At 36.5% G+C, this 18,893-nt stretch overlaps 1 protein-coding gene across 2 annotated transcripts in view; it reads left to right on the forward strand.

Annotated features, from left to right (window-relative positions):
- The first annotated feature begins 1,770 nt into the window (after positions 1 to 1,770).
- Positions 1,771 to 18,893, forward strand: part of LOC126353787 (FAS-associated factor 1) — a 134,952-nt gene continuing 117,829 nt past the window's right edge. Inside the window, exons 1-4 of one of the 2 annotated variants that reach the window (XM_050002877.1) lie at positions 1,771 to 2,013; positions 2,134 to 2,202; positions 2,286 to 2,592; positions 18,308 to 18,488. In XM_050002877.1, the coding sequence (XP_049858834.1) occupies positions 1,975 to 2,013; positions 2,134 to 2,202; positions 2,286 to 2,592; positions 18,308 to 18,488 (596 nt within the window). In that variant the 5' untranslated portion in view covers positions 1,771 to 1,974. The remainder of the gene's footprint in view (positions 2,014 to 2,133; positions 2,203 to 2,285; positions 2,593 to 18,307; positions 18,489 to 18,893) is intronic. The other variant, XM_050002876.1, reaches the window with a different exon arrangement.

The following is an 18,893-nucleotide window of genomic DNA, read 5'->3' on the forward strand; positions in this document are numbered from 1 at the left end:
GTTCAGATATCATATGTTATAGTTGCTGATGATACATTTGCTTGAAAAAAATTATTATTATGTAGTGTTACATTGTATTATTTTGAGGGCCAGCCATAGCAAAAATCGAGTGCTTAATTATCGGCTCTCTAGAGAAAGAAATATGTCTCAAAACTTTTTTCTTACTTATATCCATACACTTTGATTATTACAAACTCCAGTTCTTCTGAAAGAAAAATCAAAGGAAATTGTCAAGGCAGTTTGTATTCTCTACAACTTTTAAATTATAGGTGACAGTAGCAATTCCCTTTATTCAGCACATTTGATGCTCAAGATTAACAAATTCAAGGACAATGGAGTGAAGACACGTACATGGAAGCAAATGTACTATTGGATCCCTAAACATGCATAATTGGCCACCGCCAGTCAAGGAAATGCGAAATGAATTTACTGATTACTTTGTTTCACCAGAAAGGAAGTTGACTGGCAATAACGACATCTTTAAATTTTCACTGTGTTTTTCATGTTAGCATATACATGCATTTGTAATGAATGTGGTAAATACTATTTGTAAAATGTAAAATTTGTTTCAGTCACCAAATTTTCCTGTGTATCCTTTGGTGTGTAGGGTTGAAACATAAATTTTAATGAATCAAAGTGTTCTGACTTGCTTGTGTACAAATCATCTGGACTCCGTCTACTTTTTCATTTGCTCATTTTGATCACTTCTTGACTATATTCCGCATGCAAATTATGGACTATTTTAACTGTTTTGTCGTCTGCTGTACCAAAATCTGCCCCAGTGTTTTCGAGGTCTGTTTATTCATTCTATTTTTGAAGCCCATGTGATACGTGACCCACAGTTTTGGGATGTACTCCGTTTTTTGTACTAGTAACTGCGGTTTTTCGCAATTCGACACGAATTTTGTCACCGACACTGTTTCCACGTCAAATAGCCTGGACGTAGCTTTTGCAAGCTACTTGCGGAAGTTTACTTACCAGCAGGCACAAATTTTTAGCGGTCAGGCCTTCATGTCTGTCGGACGTAATTGAAAATGAATGCCCATAGCCGTCGGAACGTTTTACCTGCCAGATGTACATGTACGCTGTCTGGGCACTCTTAACTGTCTGTCATACGTGTATGCTCCTAGCCGCGAAATGGTTAGCGTACCTTTTTCAGATGCTTTGAATGAGCAGAAAAATTTGACGACACACTATAAAGTGCTACATTTAGACGCTCTTTGATTCTTTGTCCTCAGGGTGTTCATTCACAGAGCTCTCCGACCTTCGTCTTTTGGAAATCTGAAATCGTACAGGAAAAAATATGCTACAGTACAGTAAAGAAGTAGCGTAGTTTTGTTCACAATATAAGTGGCAAGATAACAAGTTAGTGAGACCACTTACACTTGAAATGTTTTTCATTTAGGTTTCGCATCACAATCGGAACTATTTGTGCAACCAAACACTACGCGTGTCACCATTATAGCTCTAAACCTTACCAAAAACTAGATGTAACCCTATGTACACAAGCTTAGAACAGCGGTATTTTGGTCCAATCAAGATTGCTCACGACTGAATTTTTTGGCTTCACAGTTCTGACGTCAGGGCCTCACCTTTTATTTTATACCTCCTGAAACTTTTCTCAATAATTTATTTAGTTAAGCCGGTCTTGTTATTTGTAAGACCTCTTAATTTCATCCATCCTTCAGTATTACATGGCAAGAGCAGATAATCGGTTACAGCCACGGTTTCTTGCAACGGAGGCCGTACCACTGCGCTATATTTGAAAAGACATATCGATTTGCATCGATAGAGCCAGAGACGACAAAGAATATCAAGCGACGAAACAGAGCTGCCAATAAAACCAAGGGCTTTTGACAAACAGCTGAAACATGAAATTGCTGTGTAGTGCTTGAGGATAACCAGTGTTCATATGGTGTTTTGCTGACAGTTGTATTTAATTTAACATACTATTTATTTTCATACTTTTTTGTCATGTCAGTGAACAGAGAAGAAGTTTTAGCCGATTTTCAGGTTAGTTTCGAACAAAATTTGAGTGTCTTACAAATAATACAGTGCCTCTGTTAGTTACTTTGGTTGCGCGTATCTGAATAACAATGAATATGAGTTTAATATACAATTTTTGTGTTGCAGGCGTGTACAGGAATAGATGATGTTGCAGAAGCAATTCTGCATTTGGAAGAAACTAACTGGGATCTTTTGGTACAGTTCTTTACAGGTTAATTCATACGTCAGGAGGTATTTTTACTTCATTAGTAATTAATCATTACTGAAATGTGTTTCAGGGTGCCATTAATCGTGTGATGCCCCAAGACACACAGACACTGCCGTCGGAAGTGGATTCTGATGTTCAAATGGTGGAAGAAGTGAAACGTCCACGTTCTGTGTCTACAAGAGTTACTCGCGCTAGCAGTTCTAAACTATCGAGTGGTGCTAACAGTTCTCACCGTTTTCGTATGCCAACGAGTATCAGCGCCGATGTCATCTCTCTTCCTTCAACGTCTCATGGTCGTGAAGCCAGATCACTGAATTTTCATGTGTACTTCAGAGAGAGGGATGCTAAACTCACAGTTTCAGATACAGATACTGTTGGTTAGTATGTGACATACACAAAGAGTGTGTCAAATGTTGTTTTATGTGTGATGTTACTTATTGGGTGTGTTCCCTTTTCTTAATTAATGTTGGTGCTCATCTGTTCACTTAATGTGGATGTCTCGAGTGTGTAGATTCATGGGTTTATATTTCTTAATCTAATAAGTGTTGGAAGTATCAAATACCTGCTTATTGCTTGGCATTTAAAGGCTTGAGCAGTACAGCTTGGTTGCTTCAGGATTTTATAACACCTTTAACTTTTTTGTCTATCATGGTACGTATTGTTACCATTCCATTAATGATTGTATTATCAGAATATTTGTTGTTCAGAAAGAATTGCAGGTGTGCCTGTATCTCGAGCTTCAGTTTTTTAATATCTGTTGAGGCTTGGAATCATGTTACAAAAATGATTACAGATATTACAAAGCCCTCCATCTTAAATACACAGTGACCTTTTTTTCAAATTCGATTTCAGTTTATGATTATTTGTGAACTTCACAAACTTGTTTCACTGCTATGAAACACTTAAGTATGCCTGGTACATACCTCTGCCAATAAGTGGGTGTTGTAAACTAGTACACTGCTGTAGAGATGATGCAACATGTTCAATTTGTGTTTGTTTACAATTTCTCTAAACACAAAACCATCCATGAATATAGATGTTCTCTCTCTATCTCTCTCTGTCTGTCTGTCTGTCTGTTTCTCTCTCTCTCTCTCTCTCTCTCTCTCTCTCTCTCTCTCTCTCTCTCTCTCTCTCTCTCTCTCTCTCTCTCTCTCTCTCTCTCTCTCTCTGTCTCTTTCTCTATAGTCAGGGTCAAAAAGATGGCAGACTTGCCCATTTAGGAGTCATTGGAGCAGCAGAGCATCTGTGACTTACTGAAGAAAATGTCTATTTGTTCATGGCTTATTTAGGAAAAACTGAATCATAGTTTGAACACTGGTCTTGTGAATGTCATATTAAAGAAAGGCATTCATGATGAACATTTCAGGCCACTGAGCTACAATGATTGTAAATACACAATATGACCAATTTCACACTTATCCTACACACTCATCTATAAGTATGTCTGTGGGATTCATTGTACCTCTTGGGAATTTCACTGTAACAACATGAACCCTACTGTGTTCCATCCTCATGGGATGTGTGTGATTAACAACACATTGTGACTGTGCTACACAAATGCATTCAAATAGAACTTAGTCTACCATCTGAGTAAAATGATGTATATAAGTTTTTGTACACAGAGCGAGATGTGTTGTTATACTAAATGAAAAGTGATAGTTTGCTTCTGTTCTACAGCATTACTTTTATTGTGTTAAACGATTTTCAGCTTACAAGGCCTTGTAAGCTGAAAATCGTTTAACACAATAAAAGTGATGCTGTAGAACAAAAGCAAACTAGCACTTTTCATTTATAATAATGTTGTTCTACTTAGAACCGACAGAAGATTCAGTTAACATGTATCATTACACTGATTGTTGGTGACGAATAATAGAATTTTGCATATATTCACTCATTGTTGTCTTACACAAAAATAATTAGGGAAAAAGTGGCATTGGTGAGTGAAACGTGTGCATCAAGCCGCCACCAACTGAACATTGCTGTGGCGTTTACAAGAATTTTTAAGTTCTTTTACATCTGTACAGTTGTTTACTGTTTTAACATTACTAATGCCTAATGGTAATTACAGCTTCTTTCAAATGATAGAGGCAAGTCAAATACAAAAGTAATCCTTTTTTTACACTTAATATTTTTGTAGTGAAAGTAGTCATGCCAGTGATAGTGTATGGACAGTAGCATTGCTACTTGGGTAAGAAGTAAGGGGTGGTGGTGGTAGTGCTGGTTGTGGTTGTGGTGGTAGCAGCAAACTGCAGTATTTTGTCATAGTATGTAGCATATAATTTCAGTAATAGGGTGTAAACAATTTTATGACGATATTGAGTTGCTAAGCTAATAAGACTTCAATTAAGAAAGAATGAATAACCTACTGTCTGAGCTTCACATCAAGCAAGTTGATGGAATGGTTAAGACACCGCATAGCAGAAATTAAATTTGAACATTCTGATTTAGGTTTCACTTCAAAATCATTTGGGGCATATGCTAGTTTGATCCTTAAAACAATGCCATGGCAGAGTCCTTGTTCTGTACTTTTCAAATTGAGCATGTATAGGCCTACAACCTTTGAAGATGTTGAACTACAGGGTGTGCACCAAAAACCAATCCTGATTGGCGACTGCTCATTGTCCCAGTCTATTGTCACCTACTATTTTGAAGCCGTTGCGATTACGTTTTGCATGGTCAGGTTGGTGTGAGAAATCACACTCCATGTGAATAAGTCTCATGAATTTGCCAGACCTAACCATGTGTGACTTTTGTCTTCGGGGCAGTCTAAAAGGGAAAAGTGTATGAAAATAACCAAATAACGTTAGAAGACTTGAGACATTTGTTGTAATGAAATTTTGGAAATTGATGTGGCAGGGTTGTGCAGAGCTTATATAAATGTGTTTGGACGCATGAAGAAGTGTGTTGAAGTACAAGGACCTAACGTATTGTACTCTGGTTTCTTTGTCAGTTGAAGCAAATGCTAGCATGATTGTTTTACGAAAGCCATAGCGTATTTTGTTCTCAGTTCCTGTCCATTTAAAAAATAGTCTAAAAAACTAATTTTGATGAGTCATTGAATGTGATTTGGGAACTTGTGTGGAGAAATGTTAGAGGTAATCTGAAATTGCACGTCCTGCTCTAATGAAGCACAATAAATGCTATTAGCAGATGTCAGAATGAAGATAATTTTTAGTTAAAATTCTAATGTGTTCACTGGGGGTGATAAGGTGAATTACAGAAATAGCTTCTGCCTTTCAGGGCAAAACTGATACTCCGGCAGTATTGTAAGTCAGCTTTTTTCAAGTTTCTTGGATCATTTGCACAATAAATTGTAACTTTGGAATGAGGCATTTTACATTCACATCACAAATTAATTTGTAAATATGGTTACGGTTCATGCTGAACATGTATAAGGTTTTATTATTATTATTCTTATTATTATTATTATTGAATATAGGGATTGAGTTAGTAATTCTGAACCACAATGTTTTTGCACATTACATTAATGGAAATAATTCTGTGGGAAAGGGGCAGTTTTTTAGTTTTCAGATTTTACTTTATTGTCTTCAGATATTTTATATCACTGATAAGTTATCAGAAATTTTACTTGCATCATTATGCACCCCTGTTTGTATTAAAGTCAACCTTAGTATGGGTTAATGAATGCCATTCAGTGTCATTCCTTTTGAACTGCAACGGATTATTTACAACAAACATCATGTGGGAATAAATACTGTGAAGCAGTTGTCAGAATGTCCAGCTCTTTAAAAAGATGCCTTCAATGGATGACCACCACATATTATTCTTACAGCACATTTTTGACACTGTTGACTTTCTTTCTTATAGATGAGTTACCCCCAAACATTAAGCCATATGACGCAATTGAATGAAAATGTGGAAAATATGTCAACTTACTGATTTGTCTCTTCTCAAGATGAGCAATGATTCTAAATGCAAATGAGGCTGAAGTAAGTTGTTTTAGGTGTTCCAAAATGTACTTTTCTGGTTTAAATTCTCATCATTATGGACACCTAAGAATTTTGAAGTTTCAATCCTATTTATTATTTTGTCACCTTGTCTTTCACTTATCATTGGCGTAGTACCTGTAGATGTGGAGAACTGAATCTGTTGTGTCTTTCTAAAATTGGTGATGAGACCACTCGCAGAAAACCAGTTCATGATGCCTTTAAGAGCCTTGTTTACTATGTTGCTATACATATGCTTGGATTAATTTAAGAGTGTCATCTGGGGGGAAAAAAGTAATTCTCCTTGTTGTATATTAGATGGACGGTAAGAACAATAGCAGACCTAAGATTGAGGATTGAGCCTTGGGAACTCCATACGTGACATCGCCCAGTCAGGATGATGACCCCTGGTTACATTGGTTGCATTACTAAGTGCAATGTTTTGTCCTTCAATTAGTCCTAATTTAAACCTGATAATCCAATAATTTTAGTGTCTTAACAAAAGCTGTATATACAGCATGTCTTTTGATGTTCTCAGTCAGGCCCAAAATTGAAGTTGTTCTTTTTTGTCCTTTTTTTCCACAAATGAGTTTAAGGAATGATCTAATAAAAATATCAGATCCATATACTTGTAAATGTCACTTGGGTCGGGAATATTATTATGGCAGCCGTGACGCAAAAATATGAATGGACCACAGTGGGCCACACCATGCCAAAGTTACCTGGGTGAGATATCCGTTGCTGTGTGTACCTGACGACAGGCAGTATTGCGGCTATGTGTGGTGCGCATGGATGCAGATCAGCAGAAGAAGCAAGGGGCTGTGCAGACAGCCGCTGTACAGTATAGATGCATTTTTCGAGTCTCGTGATGTCAGTCTGCGGACCACTTGAGTCGAGCTAAACGCAAGCTCCTCAGACACTTACGGATGTTTGTTGGATGCTCTCTGTTCATTTCAGCTTTTGCTTCATCGCATCCCACCATCATGAGAAAAGGGTTTTGTTTCATTCCAGACATGTGCCCACTGTTCTCCTGCACTCATGCAATTGGACAATGCGCTCCTCACCGCAGAGTGTACACCCTCCAGGATTGGTTTTAGAGTTGAACTATTATGCAAAGACAATTACTGCAATTGACTGCTAATGGGCATTACGATCTGATTTCATTTTTGTCACAAGTTCATTTACTCATTTGGCAGAATAAATACGTTTTTGGCAAGTGTACTTATCAGTTCCTGTTACCTAACTGGCACCATATCCTGCATCCTGAACAAGTGCATAGGTGAAACAGTAAAGTTGGCTCACTGAACGACTTTCATGTAAGTGGCCCACATGTTCCTGCTTTGATATTATATCCTACTCATCAGTTTTAGCCAGTGAAGTAACGTTAATGGCTGCTATGAAATTGCTATAAAATTACCCTTTGGTGCATATTTTCAGTGGTTGTTGGTTGACAAATCCAGTGATTGTGAAAGCAAAAGACCAAATAGTGGTGATGAACCGAATTGTAGCTTAGTAGCCAGCCATGTATGTTTACGACATCTGTCACATTTCCCGCATCATTGCTCAAAGCCAACGACTAGTATTGAATAGTCCTCTTTATTCATGTCACTTTTGTTTGAAGAGGAAGCTTTGTACACAAAAACGTAGTCTTGTCCCAGTTTACGCAACTCCTGGCTTCGTTTCCAGCTCCAATAATTAATAAAACTTGTATGTGTATGTATATAATACATCAAATTTTATCAGAGCCCTACTGCTGTTAAATTTAGTTCTGTGGTAATACTTTCTGTATGGTACATATTTTGTGTGGTTTCAGTGTTGCTTAGTTGGCATTGTCAAACTTAAAAAAATGTGCTGCAATTGTTGATTCATTTTCATTTTTTCTATATACTTTCTTCGGCTCACACTATCGTAACCATCATTGTGGATATTATCAGTTACTAAACTAACATGCAACTTGCAATGCTAAGGTGCAGAAAAATTACCTTAGTTTTTTTGTTAATCATTTTGCTTCACAACTTAAGTACTAATAACCACCATAGTCGTTTAGCATGTATGCCTTACTCTTAAAAACTGTTAGCAACCAGTGTATGATCACACCATTTCACCTGTAATAAATAACTGTGGAAAGCTTTTATTAATTTTTTTTGAAGCATTGGCCTTTTATAGACATACAGTGTCTTTTATTCTTGTCATTGGAAGCTTTATCGTTATAGTTATGAATTAGTCATTGAAAACATTTTGTGGTGGTAATGGAAATGAACTAATCTTTGCTTGTTTAATGTTATTACTCTGTGAAAATTGCAGGAGTGAATAAATGAGTAAGCCACCATTTATTTCTGTCATCAATGACAAAACATACGACGTAATCACTCCTCACATGGCTGTTAAATATATTTAATATGATTGCAATTTACTTTTGTCATTGTCAACCACTGGAGGGTGTTGAAGTTTAATGTACACCTTTAAGTTGTGACGTGCTGGAACACAGTTCAAACTATATAGTTCCTGAAGTGTCACAAGTTGACTTCGTAGAGCGGTCTGGGACATCCCACAGTGCTTGACAATGACAAAATGTCGAAATTGCAATTGTAGTAATAGTTTTAACAGCCATTTATGGAAAGATAACTATCAATGATTACATTAAAACGGTAGATTCAGTCATCAAAATTCGGTATTACCAAACCCCAGCTGGGTTTTTCCATGTCAAACCACCCAGAAATTTTAGGAAATGACAACTATTGTTGTGCAAATTCTTGAAATTTTGGGTAGTGGAAGTTTACCAATATATATCCACATTTCCAAAATGTAAATGTTACAGGTCAATTACTGTATCTCTTACGATAAAAAGGAGTAATATAGATTCAGGAATCCAGGCTTCCATAGACTAGCTCCTTTACAATTTAAAAGTGCAATAGTTCCTACAGTTTTTGTAGTGGAAGCTTGCATTTTGTTAGTTAAAATGGAAGGTTTATATTTTTATAGTCGTGCTTCTTGTAGTGAATATTCATCATGTACATCTCAGAAAAAATTGCAGATATTTTCTTTTAAACGAAATCCATACATGGACATTATAATTTTTTAAGGTATTGCCCCCTCATAGATACCTTAGAAACATTTACAATATTATTGTAAATATTTCATTATGTCACACAAAAAGAATAAGTTTGTAGAAATAATGGGAAGTGTGGAAAATGACATTACTGTAAAAGAAATATTGAAGTTGCTAATTATTGACTACCATGTCACCACTAACTTGCTGAAGTTGGTGGTGGTGGTGCTGGTGGTGGTGGTGGTGGTGGTCGTCGTCGTCAGTCCAGAGACTGGTTTGATGCAGCTTTCCATGCTACTCTATCCTGTGCAAGCTACTTCATCTCCCAGTACCTACTGCAACCAACATCCTTCTGAATCTGTTTAGCATATTCATCTCTTGTTCTCTCTCTACAATTTTTACCCTCCATGCTGCCCTCCATTATTAAATTAGTGACCCCTTGATGCCTCAGAATATGCCCTACCAACCAATCCCTTCTTCTAGTCAAGTTGTGCCAGAAATTTCTCTTCTCTCCAATTCTGTTCAATACCTCCTCATTAGTTGTGTGATCTACCCATCTAATCTTCAGCATTCTTCTGTAGCACCACATTTTGAAAGCTTCTCTTCTTGCCTAAACTATTTATCGTCCACATTTCACTTTCATACATGGCTACACTCCATACAAATACTTTCAAAAATGACTTCCTGACATACACGATGTTAACAAATTTCTCTTCTTCAGTTTCCTTGTCATTGCCAGTCTACATTTTATATCCTCTCTACTTCGACCATAATCAGTTATTTTGCTCCCCAAATAGCAAAACTCCTCTATTACTTTAAGTGTCATCATTTCCTAATCTAATTCCCTCAGCATCATCCAACTTAATTCGATTACATTCCATTATCCTTGTTTTGCTTTTGTTTATGTTCATCTTATACCTCCTTTCAAGACACTGTCCATTCCATTCAATTGCTCTTCCAAGTCCTTTGCTGTGTCTGACAGAATTAAAATGGCATCAGCAAATCTCAAAGTTTTTATTTCTTCTCCATGGATTTTAATACCTACACTGAACTTTTCTTTTGTTTCCTTTACTGCTTCCTCAATTTACAGATTGAATAGCATTGGGGAGAGACTACAACCCTGTCTCACTCCCTTCCCAAACCACTGTACAAATTGTAATTGCCTTTCGCTCCCTGGATTTTACCCCTGCCAACCTTCAGAGTTTGAAAGAGTATTGTAGTCAACATTGTCAAAAGAGTTCTCTAAGTCTACAAATGCTAGAAACATAGGTTTGCCTTTCCTTAATCTTTCTTCTAAGATAAGTCGTAAGGTCAGTATTGCCTCACGTGTTCCAACATTTCTACGGAATCCAAACTGATCTTCCCCGAGGTCGGCTTCTACCAATTTTTTCCATTCGTCTGTAAAGAATTTGTGTTGGTATTTTGCAGCTGTGACTTATTAATTTGATAGTTCGGTTATTGTCACATCTGTCAACACCTGCTTTTTTTCGGGATTGGAATTATTATATTCTTCTTGAAGTCTGCGGGAATTTTTCCTGTCTCATACATCTTGCTCGCCAGATGGTAGAGTTTTGTCAGGACTGGCTCTCCCAAGGCCGTCAATAGTTCTAATGGAATGTTGTCACTCCCGGGGCCTTGTTTGGACATAGGTGTTTCAGTGCTCTGTCAAACTCTTCATGCAGTATCATATCTCCCATTTCATCTTCATCTACATCCTCTTCCGTTTCCACAATATTGTCCTCAAGAAAATCACCCCTGTATATACCCTATATATACTCCTTCCACCTTTCTCCTTTCCCTTCTTTGCTTAGAACTGGGTTTCCATCTGAGCTCTTGATACTCGTGCAAGTGGTTCTCTTGAGATAAGCCTCTACATCCTTATATTTCTCCTAGTCATCCCTGCTTAGCCTTTTTGCACTTCCTGTCGATCTCATTCTTTAGACATTTGTTTTCCTTTTTGCCTGCTTCATTTACAGAATTTTTATATTTTCTCCTTTCATCAGTTAAATTCAGTTTTTCTTCTGTTACCCAAGATTTCTACTAGCCCTCGTCTTTTTACCTACTTGATTCTCTGCTGCCTTCACTACTTCATCCCTCAGAGCTACCCATTCTTCTTCTACTGTATTTCTTTCCCCCATTCCTCTCAATTGTTCCCTGAAACTCTGTACAACCTCTGGTTTAGTCAGTTTATCCAGGTCCCATCTCCTTAAATTCCCACCTTTTTGCAGTTTCTTCAGTTTTAATCTACACTTCATAACCAATAGATTGCGGTCAGATTCCACAACTGCCCCTGGAAATGTCTTACAATTTAAAACCTGGTTCCTAAATCTCTGTATTGCCATTATATAATCTATCTGACAGCTTCCAGTATCTCAAGGCTTCTTCCATGTATACAACCTTCTTTTACGATTCTTGAACCAAGTGTTAGCTATGATGTATTGTCATCCAATTCCTTTGAGTCGTGTTCACTGTGCATGCAGTTCTGAGATATTGTACTGAGTTGTACCTATAGTCAGTTATTGGTTAAAAATTCAATTGTTGCAGTTTTTAAGTATTCATCCAAAACAAAAGTAAGTCCTCTCGTGTTACAATAATAATGTGAAATACTTTTGTAATGAAACAATGGGATAGATTTTTCATTATTAATTACTTTTTGGGTTACACCAATCATCTTTTGAATTATTTACAACAAATATTGGTTTTATGACTGAAGCAGTATGAAAAGTACAAGAAGGCAGTGTTTTATTTGGACAGTATCTGTAAGATATGTGATGATGCCCTGACTTGTGTGAATGAACTGACAAGTGAAGAACAAAAACTTTTATTATGGCGAAGCAACAGTCATTCATGTTGTGATTTAAGTGTTTCATGTGTGTTTGTTAAACACAAAGACAGGTAGGCCTACCTGTGCAGATTCTCTCTACATAAGAAAATTTGCTGTGATCCCTTTAAGTGCCATAAATGACCTATTTCGTCTGGATTGCGTGAAATTAGTTTAGAAAAGGCAAAGACCTTCAAACTGAGGGGCTTTAGAGTTATTCCTGGGGAGAAAATGTGCCCAACCTGTATAAAACTTAATAATGAAAAACAAGCAAGTGACGACTCATCACCAGACTATATAAATGACAGTAATGTGAAGGTGCAGACTGCTGAAAAATCTTTGTCCAATACTAGCTTAGGAGTATTTCCTGCAAAGCTGCATTCAGTTGCTCAGCATAGTCAGTATGCAACAGCCAAATGAAAATTGGAATCAGCAGCTGGGGCTCTGAAAACTATAATTTCACATACATATCAAGTTGTGCTGGCTGCTGATGCAAGCACTATCCCTGACAGTGATTTAACAGAAAGGCAAAACATCAAAATCAAACAGAAAATTGAATATGCAAATAATCATGAAAAGATTCAGTTACTTAACTCTTGTGCCTACAAATTGATCTCGACAAAGTCAGTTCAAATTTTCAGGTTTCTGAATATTTAGCATGAGAAGCAAGAGCCCTTAAGCAAGAGCCCTTTGAATGAAGAAGGGTATTTTATCGATAGCTGAGCAGAAAAGAGGAAAGATGTTGCCACATGATACAGTGCAAAAAGTAAAGAGTTTCTATTTGGATGATGAAAACACGAGAATAATGCTTGGGGAAAAAAGACAAAGTGAGCACTAGCAAAAATACCTGTGAACAAAAGTCTTGTTTTAAGTAATTTAGCTGTGAACTGTATTCATTCTCTCTCTCTCTCTCTCTCTTACTGAATAAGAGAGAGAGAGAGAGAGAGAGAGAGAGAGAGAGAGAGAGAGAGAGAAAGTAACATGATGAGCAGGAGGAGTCTCAAGATTTGATTCTCTTCAACCAAAAGTGTGTATACTTGCAGGATCATCAGGCACACATGCAATATGTGTGTGCATTTACCACCAAAATGTTAAATTGCTTCTAAATTCCATTTCCATTAAAGAAAAATACCAAGATCTAATTAAAATAATATGGGATATAAATGACCAAGCCTGCATGCTTTGTCTGTTTGAAAAGTGCTTCACCAGTTGATTGCTACAAACCCACTTACAAAATGAAATAGAAGACTATGATCCTGATGAGATAGTTCAGTGCAATCAATGGGTATCAGCTAATAGAATGACTTCATGTTCGAATCACTTCTCTATCAGAATTCTGTGACACACTAATTAAGGAAACTGAAAAACTTACTCCACACTCTTTTTATTTCACAATCACAATCTGATTATCTGAAAATGAAGAAGGAAACACTTGATGAAGGATCAGTGTTAATTTTAATGTGAAAATCTCAATTTTGTTGCTCAAGATGAAGTACACGGGTACCATTTTAACAATGGCAGCTGCACTCTTCACACTGTCCATATATATTACAAAAAGGACAGACACGTGCAAAAAATATTTGTACTGTGTGTGATGATCTAGAACATGATATTGCTGTGGTGTACCATACTCAGAAGACTGTATTGAATTCTTTTTAGTGTGAATTTCCAGAAATTCATTTTGTGTATGCTGAATAATTCACTCATGGTTGTGCTGCACAGTATAAAAATTGTAAGGATTTCAGAAATACCTGCTACCATGAACATGACTTCAACATAAAGTGCAGCTGGTCCTTTTTATGCTACCAGTCATGGAAAATCCTCCTGTGATGGTAATGGTGGCACTGTTAAGACTTGTCACAAAAACAAGTTTGCAAAGAGTTTATAAAGATCAAATACTCACAGCTTCACAGGTATTTGAATTTTGTCGCTAGAACCTGCGAGGCATTTCAGTTCTCTTTGTTTCAAAAGATGAAATGGTACAAGTCAGGCATTGTCTTTCTCACCGCTTTGCAAGTGCAAAAACAATTCCTGGAACATGATCTGTGCATCACATTGTACAAATATCACCAACCTAGATTGGAGCAAAAAGGCTGAGCTATGATATGGATTTTAGTATCGTGCACGATTTCTTAGATGCACTTCCACCACTAATGCCACAATGCACTGTGCAGCCCAACTGCTATATTGCATGTGCATATGACTATTCTTGGTATTTGGGAATTGTTGGAAAGGTGAATTGTGAGGAGGAGATGTTACAGCAAGGTTCATGCATCCCCATGGACCATCCCCATCCTTCTATTGGTTCGATAATGATATTGGTGATGTTTCTTTCTCTCATATTCTGTGTGAAGTTGTTATCACCACAGCAACAGGCCATACTTATTCTCTTAGCAAAGAGTCCTCAAAGTTGGTGGAAGAAAAGTTGTTCTCATACCAAAAAATATTATCTAAGCATCAAAGTGTCTCATCATATGTAGTTCCGAATCATCTTGAATGCAGATTGCAGCAGTAGCATTTTGTGCAGTGTTGACAATATTGGCTTCTGACAAACTGCTTAAATATTATAAACAAAATGGTATGTATTTTTACATTGAGTTAATTTGGTTATGGCAGAGGTATCAAATTGTTCACATGTCATGTAATGTAAAAGTTGCCCTATATTATATAATGTGTAACTTTGTTTCAAATATTGCAGTTTTTGTTTAATTTGGATATTGTTACATGTACTTCTGTTGTTAATGTCTCTTGGGTAGTAATTGTATTTCTCTCCTTTTTTACCAGTGCCATTCATTTCTCAAAACTGACTTTTTGTGTGATGAAATTTTGTCATTTGTATATCACTTCCTAATTTTTTCAGTGTTTTCCAGAGGGGGGAAATTGTCCAAAATATTTTTTTCCAATTCAACAATAAAATTATTTACACAAATGTAATTGGACAATTCTGACATGTTTTCAGAAACTACATGTGTGAAAGGAACTCAGGGAAAAACTGTCAGCGTACCATTTTTTGTTTAAAAACTGCAGCCAATTTTCAAATTTTTACAGTTTGCTTTGAAGTAATGCATTGTATCAAACTGTCAGCAATTGCTACCACCAGAATGTATATAAAGTAATAAAAATTGTCAGAAGTTCATGATACAAAAGCAGTACATAAAATCTCAGTTCACATCTAGATAATGGGTGTCATGGTCTGGATGACTTGACATGGAATGGCCTGTTAGGAGAGTCACTTTTGAAGTTAAAACAATCTATGAAGAAAAATCAATTTTTGATACAAACAATTTTATTCACCCTGAATATTTACACAATTTTGCATACATCCAAATACTGTTGCAAATGAAACTTCCTGGCAGATTAAAACTGTGTGCTGGGCCGAGACTCGAACTTGGAACCTGTGCCATTTGTGGGCTACCCAAGCACAACTTATGACCTGTCCTCAGAGCTTCAATTCTGCCAGTACCTTGTCCCATACCTTCCAAATTTCACAGAAGCTCTTCTGTGAACCTTTCTTCCAGGTTCGCAGAAGAGCTTCTTTGAAGTTTGGAAGGTAGGGGATGAGGTTCTAGCAGAATTGAAGCTCTGAGGATGGGTGATGAATTGTGCTTGGGTAGCTTAGGCAGTAGAGCACTTGCCCGCAATAAGCAAAGGTCTCAAATTTGAGTCTTGGTCTGACACACAATTTTAATCTGCCAGAAAGTTTCATATCAGTGCACACACCTGCTGCAGAGTGAAAATTTCATTCTGTTCTACTTCTACAAATATTTTTCCACTCTGATGTTATCACCTCAAATATGTGGTTTAGGCGACTTCTTAAAGTGATGGATATCACTCGCCATACAATATTTGCTTGACATTGGAGATCAGAAAGAAGTCATCAGACCATAAATTGGGTGCTGTGTGAGCATTGTCACGGTGATGAATGATACAGTATCTTCGTTTCTTGACACGATCTCATTGATGAATTGTCGCAAACAAATTTTGTGCCATTCACCATTAACTGTTCTGTGATCCTCTAAAGCAGTGGGACAGTGTAAGCAACAAAACAAGCAATCATTTCCTTGGAAGTGCTTCACAGACGAGCCGCTTTCGTTGGTCTTCAGTTAATTTTTTTACTCTTACGAATATGTCGAATTATCATCTCCTGTTACAGTGTTGTATAGAGATTTTGCATTTCCTTGTCTGAATTTTTTTTTGAGCATATCCTTACACAAAAAGACCCACATGTTTTTGAGTTTGTCAAATTGTTCAGAACCTATTAGGTACGTTTTCTTGTCAGCTAAATGGTCATATAAAATAAAGTGTGCTGCAGTGTTCGATATGTCTGATGATGCTTCCGTCTCATGCTGACAAACAGCCTTTGTTTATAAATGTTCATCTCACATTATCGGTTTCGGCATACTGCTATCATCAAACCTATATGAAATAGAAAATAACGGAAAAAATCAGTAATGTGACAGTAAACCTAGAAATACATAAAAAGGTAATGTAATTAGCAGCCATATACTCCAGCCAAATGTGCCTTTTAAAAGTATTCAGATTCAAATACCATCATCGAATAATGTTACACATGCGAACATAAAGTGCTGATAATGGTCTGGGAGCATGTTATACTTCTCAAACACAGTTAAGTCAGTAGAGGTTACTAGTGGTGTGGTACTTGAGTAAATCAGTATCATAAATTTTGTAGTTTAAAATAGAATGTGCATGGTAATTAATTAAAATGATTTCATGTTAAAAACTGTGTGTCAAACAATGAAATACAAAATGTAGAAATAAAATGTGTAGTAAAAATGTGAATAGAACATGTAAAAAGTGAGACTATTAATAGAAACTTATTGGCATGACATAGTGAACAACACAGGATTGTTTGAAAGTTATAATAAAAGGTGTGAAAAGTATTACACAGTAGAACTTTTCAACAGAAAACCTGTCAGGATGACAAGGTGAATAAAACACAACCTTATGTGAAGATGATCTATGAAACAATAATTGTTTAAAAAGTGCTAATAGTCGATATTATATTTGGAGTAGAATCTAGCTTGCACTGCTCATGGTCTCTCTGTGAGATGGTTTATTTTCCTGTGGAGTCTGGGTCTTTCTTCGGCAAGCAACTCCACAGGGAAACAGAACAGCTTACAGAGAGGGCTGTGGGCAGTGCTAGTAGGATTTTACTCTGAATATACAATCTTGACATTTATTAAATAATTTTTGTTTCATTGACCATCTTCATGTATGGCTGTGTTTTAGTCAACTTGCCATCCTGAAAGCTTTTCTGTTGTGTAATACTTTTCACACCTTTTATTTTAACTGTCAGACAATTTTGTACTTTTTATATTGGTCTGGCAGTAGGTTTCTGATAACTGCCCTTCATTCAAATTTTAAGTATGGATTTTATTTTTATGTTTCATTGTTAGAAACCAAACTTGCTGTGTTAAATCATTTTAATTAATGACCTTGCATTTTCTATTTTAAATTACTAAATTTATGATAATGAACACTTGTGTTCGGCAGTGCTAGTGCATCATACTGGCCTTGTTATGTTTGTTAATGATGCCAGCATATTATATGTACCCATGTGTACAGATGATTTGACAATGATATTTGCATGTGACCATTTTCATGGGATGTATAACATGTATATGTGACTGCTAGCTATGTTATTTTTCATGCATACCCAGGTTTTCTGTCACATTACTGTTTTTTTCAGTTGTATTTGGAACAGATCTGATGATTGCAGTAAGCCGAAATTGGTAATGTGAGCTATAGAAAATATGTGATAAAGATGGACATTTATAAATAAAGTGTCAATTACTATATAACTTAAATGTATTAAGCATGTGACAATAACCTATTTCAGCTGGTCTCCACAACATTGATACCTGACATAAGCATGAGCATGATGAAATTCTACAAACAAGTCGTAAACAGTCCTTTCTGAAGGTGGTTGATTACCAAAAGGTGAATGGAGACATTTGAGGACTTGTTGATGAGTAAGATCTTTATGGAAATTGTAAAAGTGTCTTAAAGCAAGCTTCGCATGAAATTTCAGTTTTTTTTGTGACAGCCTTTCTTTAAATGCTCAGTGTAAACAAATTACTTAGTCAATTTCTGAGCTGTCATTGTTTTAACAGCAGCAAATGGAAAATTTTTAAAACAGTAGTAATGTCACACACTGGTAGTGTCATCTACTGGTGATTTATAAAATTTTAAGCTTGATGTTGTAGAACTTCAGTTTGTTTCTGTTTGTGTCTCATGATACTGTTTTGTTACAGGTGAACTAAAAAGCACTATATTTGCACGTTTGGGAGTGCCAGTTTGTCAGCAGACTCTTCAAGGATGGAAGAATAATCCAAAGTCTGATTCAGTAACATTATCTAGCCTGAATCTACCAAAAGAAAACACACTTTATGTTATTGTTCCAGACCTTGAAGACGGGTGTACTGCTGCAGAAGAGTAAGTGGTGGTCTCTTGGATTGTAGTTAGCCATTAGAACTTTGCTTGTTTTATGTTTAATCTTGTAATAATTCAATCATGGGACTTATTCTATGGCTGTTTAACATTGCTCAGTGCTTCATTTTGAGCTCAATAAACTGCAGTATTTGGCTAGTTTTCATTGCATTAAATATAGTTTTATTGGTCGCATACAATTGTAGCTATTGTTTATAGCTAAACTTTTAAACTTATCGAGAAAAACATTGAGATGTTTTGTTGCGCATTTCTTGAGGGCTTCAGCGTGCTTTATGTATCTCCATATCTGAGTTTTCTGTAGCACAGTTTGTTGCCACCCTTTCCAGAGATGAGAGAGATGGGTGTGGATATGCATAAATAATGAATGGTTTGCTTACTTTATGACAAGCT

This window comes from Schistocerca gregaria, chromosome 3 (assembly GCF_023897955.1).
Source record: "Schistocerca gregaria isolate iqSchGreg1 chromosome 3, iqSchGreg1.2, whole genome shotgun sequence".
Taxonomy (NCBI): domain Eukaryota; kingdom Metazoa; phylum Arthropoda; class Insecta; order Orthoptera; family Acrididae; genus Schistocerca; species Schistocerca gregaria.